The 8,239-nt window shown below is 31.0% G+C and overlaps 2 protein-coding genes across 2 annotated transcripts; one reads left to right on the top strand and one right to left on the bottom strand.

Moving 5' to 3' along the window:
* LOC123889898 (transcription factor MYB17-like) lies at positions 1 to 2,278 on the top strand. Its single transcript, XM_045939406.1, has 3 exons — positions 1 to 257; positions 1,171 to 1,302; positions 1,556 to 2,278. The coding sequence occupies exons 1-3, from the start codon at positions 122 to 124 to the stop codon at positions 2,197 to 2,199; spliced, it is 912 nt and encodes a 303-aa protein (XP_045795362.1). The 5' UTR covers positions 1 to 121; the 3' UTR covers positions 2,200 to 2,278.
* A 616-nt stretch (positions 2,279 to 2,894) lies between these two features.
* LOC123891198 (remorin-like) lies at positions 2,895 to 4,968 on the bottom strand. The gene is made up of 5 exons (XM_045941040.1): positions 4,803 to 4,968; positions 4,282 to 4,335; positions 4,116 to 4,203; positions 3,850 to 3,931; positions 2,895 to 3,274 (listed from the first exon to the last, which is right to left on the bottom strand). Exons 1-5 carry the CDS (start codon positions 4,900 to 4,902, stop codon positions 3,080 to 3,082), a joined length of 519 nt encoding a protein of 172 aa, XP_045796996.1. The 5' UTR covers positions 4,903 to 4,968; the 3' UTR covers positions 2,895 to 3,079.
* Between the last annotated feature and the right edge of the window lie 3,271 nt (positions 4,969 to 8,239).

Below are 8,239 nucleotides of genomic sequence, written 5' to 3' on the forward strand. Positions count from 1 at the left end.
TACTATCTCACCTTACTTTCAGTCTTCTGTGCTTTTTCTTTAGTGTTGAAAACATATATGCTCCAAATTCTGCATTTTTTGTGCTTTTGTGTTTGAGAATTGAAGAGAGAAATTAATTAGAATGGGAAGGACACCATGTTGTGACAAGAAGGGTTTGAAGAAAGGACCTTGGACTACTGAAGAGGATGAAATTCTTGCTAACTATATCAACAAAAATGGTGGTCATGGAAGCTGGCGTTCTCTCCCCAAGATCACAGGTTTTCATCCTTTTTCTTTCTTTCTTTCTTTCTTTGTTTTTATTTTCCTTGTATTTTTGTTAATAAGTCTCACATCGGTTGCGAAATGGCCCGAACATGTGTTTATAAAGTAGAGGCAATCCTCACATTACAAAACCAGCTTGTAAGGTGAGGATTGCCCTCACTTATAAACATACATTTAGGTCATTTCGCAACTGATGTGAGACCTCTTAACAATTTTGACTTGCTATAGTGCACTTTTGGTGATTGTGAATGTTTGTATTACGATGTGTTTATCATAATCACATTTAGTCACTGCGATATCAAACATACATCGATAAAATTACCGTAATACCAAGATTTTTTTATGCTGCGTCATGATTCTTGAGTAAACATTTTTTTAAGGGAAAAAACATACTTTTTTATTTATTCATTTATTTATCAATAGGTGAAAAATGTACTACATTTAGGTAGAGCATTTTCTTAACTTTTCTTTGGAATCAGCCACAATCCATAATACAGTACATATTAGGATTTTAAGTAACTTCAAATTTTGTATTTAAATTTTATGTCTCTGAGAGTAATGGTGGCATATTTTGACCATTGACGACCTATTATAAAAGCTTAGAACAAAAGTGGGGTCATGGTGTGAAGGGAAAGAAAGTTCCTATGTTTGGTTTTATCTAAATCCATGGTAGTTGCTGCTGTTTTCTAGACACTAACACATCACTTGCCGATTTAAGAACCCTTGGACATGTGAAGGGAAGTTATCACTCTTAACTTCATGTCTCTCACTCTTCTTTGGACACTTCTAAAGCATTATAGCATTATGAGTATTAAAAAAAAAAATTAGAGTAATAAATTTATCGTTATGCATTGATCTAGTTATTAATATATTTGTCGTTAAAAAAAATTAATATAATTTTACTTTCAGGTCTTCTTCGTTGTGGTAAGAGTTGCAGGCTTAGGTGGACCAACTATCTCAGACCTGACATTAAACGTGGTCCCTTTACTTCTGAGGAAGAAAAACTAGTCATACAGCTTCATGCCATCCTTGGAAATAGGTAAACAATTCAGCATTTAATTAATTAATTAATTAAACCTGGTTTCAATTTATACATTTTCTTTTGCAGTCAAGTCCTATTAGCTATCCATTTTTTGATGTTGCAGCCTACAAATGTGTTTAGTTGGTTCTGCAAATACTCTAATTAAATATAGATAGTTGGATGCATTCTTTGAACCTTAGTTCAGACCATTATTTTTTTAGTACATTAATTAATAACAATAATTTTTCAACAAATTTAATAATATTTCAGGTGGGGCTGCAATTGCATCTCAGTTACCAGGAAGAACGGACAATGAGATAAAGAACTTCTGGAACACGCATTTGAAGAAACGTCTGAAAAGCATGGGGATTAATCCAGAAACACATGAGCCAGTAGCTTCATCAAGTTACCCCAATCACAAGTCACATGCCTCGATTTCGACACGTCACATGGCTCAATGGGAGAGTGCAAGGCTTGAAGCAGAAGCAAGACTCTCAATTGAGTCATCATCACACTTCAACAACAACAACAATCCTAATTCCATTACAAAAACTGATTCTTCTTCTTCTGATTACTTTCTCCGTATATGGAACTCTGAAGTTGGAGATGCATTTCGCAATGTTAACAAAATTACTAGTTGTTGTCAGAGTCCTATTTCTGCAGGATCATTATCTACCAACAAATGTGACTCTGTTATAGCAGAGTTAGCCTCTAATAATCCAATAAGCAATAGTGTGAAAGAAGAGTTTGAGTGGAAAAACTATAAGTTTTGTGCTGAAGATTTGATTCTTGGATATGATTCATCAAGCTCTAATGACATGGATGATTCATCAGACACTGCTTTGCAGCTCTTGTTGGATTTTCCTATGAACAATGACATGAACTTCTTGGAAAACTCTTTTGCTTTTTCCCTTTAAGCATTTGTCACTACTAGTATGAAGCGAAAAAAAAAATTCTAATTCTTTTGTTACGAAATTTCGTGCTGAATTAGGGACATATTTCATATTTTTCTACTCTAAATTTCTTTTGTTATTTTTCTTTTTCTGGTTGTGTGTATAATGTTATTTGCAGTATTATGTAGCAATCTATTTGGTATTTTGTAGTATTTCTTTATATCCATGCAATCCTAAAATGACATGATTTTGGTACGATTGGATTGGTTTATTTTGAACGTACGAAAAGATAATTTATGTAAATAAATAAGTGTTTATGTTAATTTATAAATTTTAACTAACAAATATTGTATCTTTACAAACTGTTTTTTCATAAATTACATGTACAAACTTATAATACATAAAAACTTATTTAATTCTATAAATTATTTTTGCATAAATTCAAAAATAAGTCAATCAAATGCACGTCGCACCCCCATAATTTCTGTCAAAGAGGGGTTTAATAGTATTTTAACTTTTTAAAATAATATCATAAGATTTAGCAATACTCTTAATAAAATACTATTAAACCCCTCTTTGACAGAAATTATGATATCATAATTTTAAACTAGGCATTATTTTAATTAACTTGTCAAATTATGTTATTAAGAGTATTGCTAAATCTTATGATTAACTCATAAGATTTAGCAATACTCTTAATAAAATGTGACACTTTGATATTTAAATTGCATTAACCATCTAATTTATATGCCAATGATGTACAACAAGAGGCATTAACAAAACTTTGTAATTTATTCTTTGAACAATTTTGTTGTGGCTTTTGCACACAAACATATTGAGGTCAAAGAAATATATATACAAAATAATGTGCAACTAAAAAATTATTTTGGAAAAAGCAAAATAATCAAAAACATCCAATGGTTTTCTTTGGAGTGGTTCCTGTTGCACGGTATTTTGCAGCCATTTCCTCTACCTTGAGAACCTCTTCACCTCGTTTAGCTTCAATTACTGCTCTCTTCTCCTCTGCTTCCTTCTGAACTAAAGCTATCTTGTTTTTCATTATTTCACCATATCGTGCTTTCTTTTTCTCTAGTTGTTCCTGCTCATAAGAATTTATTGATGGATTAAAATGAGGGTATAATAGAAAGAAAATGTGCAAAAATACACTTCGTTAATCTGATGTTACTATTCTAAAAAGACTCTTAACGAACGGAGAAAGTATATGAAATAATAAAATTTGAGTTGGATATCAACTTTAATATATTAGGTATATGAGTCATGTTACTTTTACGCTGTTCAAAGTCTACTTTTTTATTTAATGTAGAATTTTTAACTTACACCTGATACATTAACACTAAAGTGTTTTCGAATTTTGATGTAATATTTGTCTAAGAATAACACGAATGTTGATCATGTGCAATTATTGAATGCATGCAATCACATAGACATTGATCTTAGACATTTTGATTGATATCGCGCAACCTTACATAAAAGTATATTTTGATTTAACATAATTGATTTTAAACTTTAAACGTCTGATCCAACCAGACGGTTATAGATCACTGACTGCATGACCGTAAAGGATCCATAACTGAATAACAGAACTCTATCTTAATTAGAAAAGAAATAATTTGATCAAGTTGATAAAAAGTTGAAAATCAGGTTATGTATTACCTCAATTTTTTTAAGCTCAGCTTCAAGAGCTGCCTTCTTGCTGTTTTCCCAAGCAGCAATGGAAGAGATGTGCTTCTGAGCTCTGTTAACAAATTAACTCATTTCCAAAGTTTAGATTAAGAATGCAAGTACTGATATGAATTATGAGTAGTGTCATGCAATAGTGCCAAAAAATATTTATTTTATAGATTATTTTGGCAATGTCACTTGATTTAAACTTTATGATTGCAATGAAAAAATGCAAAAAACACATAAAATAGTCATACTTGTTATCTGCTTTGGTTTTTTCACTTTTTTCCCATGCCTTCACATAAGATAACTTTTTCTCTTTGGCAACTTCTGCTAGAGCAATATCTATATACACAAGTCAATTGGTTATGACTTATGAATAAAGACAATGTAAATTTAAATACCAAAAGAATCAAAACTAACCCCTATCATAGGATCCTCCTCTTGAGCTTAATTTATTTGCTGGAACTGGTGTCTCTGTAAGCCAAAATCCATGAAATTTGTAAAAATAAATCAATTGTGGTAACAATAAAATTTGTGAAGCTTTTTATTTATTTTTTATTTTTATTAACCCTCAGGTTTCTAGGGAAAATGTGCCAGTAATACATAATTCGACCGCGATGTAAGTAAAATTTGGGCAAAAATTGTTCCCACAAAAAATCGAACTAGAATTCTCTCGAACGATTCGTCTTAATGGAGTTATTTTTTTTGTCAACTAGTCTAGTGGGTAGAAAATCCACCTTAAAGGTGAATAAGTGGAGTGTCCGGAGTTCAAACCCCGACTCTTAGACATATAGTACGATGTCCCTGCTAACTGAGCGAGTTTATTAACAATAAAATTTGTAAAGTTAACATATGATAAGAAATGAATGAAACTAAATCAAAGGAGAATTTTGATTTAATAAAGAAAATAAGAAAACATGAACATGCAAATTAAAACTCACTCTCAGGCTCAGCTACAGCCACATTAGATGATGGTACCTCAACTACAGCCGGAGGTGCAGCTGAACCAGATGATTCTGCTTTCAATTGCGTCTCTGCCATTGCTATTTGTGTTGGAAGACAGAGACGCAATACAGAAACAGAGCAAAAAAAAACAGAGAACAACAAAGAAATAGGAATGTTATTAGACTTTATATATTATATATATACATATATATATTATGCTGGTGTTATCTAAAAAAGTTCCATGAATCATGGGGGGCCTCTTATAAATGGAATGGTTTTAGGGTGTTCAACCTTTAGCAAATTTGTGAGCATGAGCCATGCAAGAGTTTGAACCATTGATTTCAAGTTCTGTTCTAATTATGGCTTTCTTATTGCATTCCAAATGTTTATATTTACATAGAGTAATCCTTAATTTAGATTGAACCTAGGAATTTATAAATCTTCTTTGCATAATTTAATTTAATCATAATTTTAAGTTTGAATCAAATAAAACAAATTGAATTCTTAAATAAATTTTATCAAGTTGAACTTAAACTAATCATAATTAACAGGGCCGGCCCAACATATTGTGAGGCCTAAGGCAAACATTAAAATTGGATCTTTATGTGAGAAAAAATAAAAATAAAAATTTAATTTTTTTGGGAAAGATTTTTTTTGAAAGCCGATATCTTGTTCGAGGACAACCTAATCTGGAAGATCAATTTCATCGTCCACTAGTAAAGGTTGCTAAATTAAAATCAGAGTGAATCTATCGACGGATCCGACAAAGAAATTAACATGAAAGAGTAAAATCTTGTATGCATTGATTCATCATAGAGACTTAATTGAAGTTAGAGTGAAACACTATAAGCATTATTAATTAAATTTTGAATTAAAAATATAGCATTTAAAAAGATTAATATTGGGACTATGTTTGGATTGATGGAATATAATGGAATGAAGCCGAGATGAATAGGGTGGAGTGAAATAAAATGGAGCGAAATGGAATAAATCTACCATTCCATTGTTTGAATATTTTAGAAAGGATATAACACAATTGAAGGTAAGCAGTGGTATGAGATGAAATTCAATCCAATATATTCAATTTCATTCCATTATTATTTTTCAAATCCAAACAATGTATCAAGTGCACTTTTTATTTCAAATCCATTCCATTCGGTACTCTTTTTATTATGATGATATACACGTGCACTTGCGAGTGTTTCAAGGGAATTGAACTTCTCTTCTCTCGTTTGTGGGAGGAACCGGTATAAAAACTTTGTGTTGTCTTTTTTATACTCTCTCTGTGTTGTTTTTTTTTTCCTACTCTCTCTCTCTGTGGTTATATTTTCCACTGCTATACACTCTGCTAGTTAAACATATTCAACCCCCTTCTTGTGTAACACCATAAACGATCTACGCGCTATTATTAACTTAAATAAAGAAAGGGCAAACATTCAGAGCATTACATTCAATTAAAACATACAACATGCATGCACAAATCTATTTCATAAGCAGCGAAAATTAAAAATCTGTCTTAATCTTCTAAGCATGCAAATCCAACATCCAATAATCATCACAGAGTACTTAATCATTCATCCAATAATGATTTCTCAACATAAGTTCCAAACATATGAAAATCCAATCATGATAACATAATTCATGATATAATAAGGAAACATGAGTTCGGCAACAAAGCCACATAAACAAATTCAACAACAATGTATAGAAAAGATAGTGAAATCCTAGACATAGTCGTACTCAGAGCACTACAAACTATAACTCGAACTAATATCGTAATCGTAATAAAACTAAATGGAGTTGCATGAGCTAATCTCCTCACCACAAGCTAAATCAATGCAACAACGAACATACACAAAACAGAGAGTTAGATAATACAATCACTAAAGTGTCTGTATTTAAATACTAACACTTAATAAATAAAATAAGCTAATACATAGAAGTAATTATCATCATACAACATAAGTTATCAATAATCAAGTACGTATTCATTTAAAATTCTACAAGTAATCAACACATCATCAAGCAGGATCAAGGACATAACACATATTGATTTAAAAGCTTTGCATACTATGCCACATAACAATTGTCAAGTAATACATAACACATATTGATTTAAAAGCTTTCCATACTATGTCACATAACAATAATGAAGGCACCTAATCTTTAGTACTTGTAATATCACATAGATATATTATTTTACCTAAACACATCATGCATGTGGTACCATCTATCTCACCCTTAAAGATGAGTCATCATCTTTTAATTGGCTACCTGAAACCAATATCAACATCTATATTTTGTTACCCCAAGGATAACCACCACTTTTCTCACCCTAAAGATGAGCACCTTTGATTCAACATCTATATTTTGATTCCCGTTGCTATCTAATTCTCTTTGTAACTCACTCTTGCATTAATTGTTCAAGTAAAATTAGAAAAAACTATATGAACTTATTAAAGTTGTTATATAACTTGAACTGCTAATGCAAGAGTGGGTTACAGAGAGAATTAGACTATTAGCAGCAACAATAATTGTTGTTGGAATAAGTAACTTTCCTAGCGACAATGAGATTGTTGAGAGAAAAAAAGCTACTTATTACAACAACTTAATTTTTTTTTTGTTTTTGTTTTCACCACCAATTTAATCTGGTTCTGGGGTCAGTTCTAGCATCAAGTGGTTCTAGCCTCCTTCCGATCGCAGTTGCGGAGGATCGATACAACAACTTAAATTAGTTGTTGATATATGCATACCATAAAGTTGTATTATTTTCAGCAACAATAATTATCATTGGGATAAGTAATTTTTTTCAGTGACAATGTGATATATTGTTGAGAAAAAAAAAACTTATTACAATGACTTAAATTAGTTGTTGCTATATTGTTGAAGTACAAAAGTAATTATTTGTGTTATCGTCTCCATAGAGACTGATACGATATTAGTGTCGGTCAACAATTAATATTGTTCTAAGTATAGAGAAAGAGTTTTGTTCATAAACATCCAAACTTACAACGCAAATAAATTTAGGAAGAAATAACAGCGAAAAAAAGTTTGTAGTTCCTTTGAGTAAGCCCGCTTTTGAGCAATAATATAGAGCCATATATGTCACTATGTCAATTACATAATTTCAACATATTGAATGGTATTATGACTGGCTATTAATTATGAACTTATTCCAAAAAAAAAAATTGATGAAATTCTAGTGAAAGAAAAAGTTGAAATGAGTTATTTTCGTTAGACAAAATTATTTTCAACCGTTGAAATGGTCAGAGACCAACCTAATTTCACTCCAAACAACAAGTTTATATCCACAAATTACAACATATTATTTTTACATCATTTCCTTAATATTGTGAGGTCTCTAATCAACTGTCAATAATTTACCACTGCAATCAAATCCACTATAATCTGATATAAACTACTTTGCATAAAC

This window comes from Trifolium pratense, linkage group LG6 (genome assembly GCF_020283565.1).
Source record: "Trifolium pratense cultivar HEN17-A07 linkage group LG6, ARS_RC_1.1, whole genome shotgun sequence".
Taxonomy (NCBI): Eukaryota; Viridiplantae; Streptophyta; class Magnoliopsida; order Fabales; family Fabaceae; genus Trifolium; species Trifolium pratense.

Coding starts and splice junctions, on each gene's coding strand:
- LOC123889898 (XM_045939406.1), top strand. CDS start 122: ATGGGAAGGACACCATGTTGTGACAAGAAGGGTTTGAAGAAAGGACCT. Junction 258..1,170: donor TTCTCTCCCCAAGATCACAG/GTTTTCATCCTT, acceptor TTTTACTTTCAG/GTCTTCTTCGTTGTGGTAAG. Junction 1,303..1,555: donor TGCCATCCTTGGAAATAGGT/AAACAATTCAGC, acceptor ATATTTCAGGTG/GGGCTGCAATTGCATCTCAG.
- LOC123891198 (XM_045941040.1), bottom strand. CDS start 4,902: ATGGCAGAGACGCAATTGAAAGCAGAATCATCTGGTTCAGCTGCACCT. Junction 4,204..4,281: donor AGGAGGATCCTATGATAGGG/GTTAGTTTTGAT, acceptor TTGTGTATATAG/ATATTGCTCTAGCAGAAGTT. Junction 3,932..4,115: donor AAAACCAAAGCAGATAACAA/GTATGACTATTT, acceptor ATTTGTTAACAG/AGCTCAGAAGCACATCTCTT.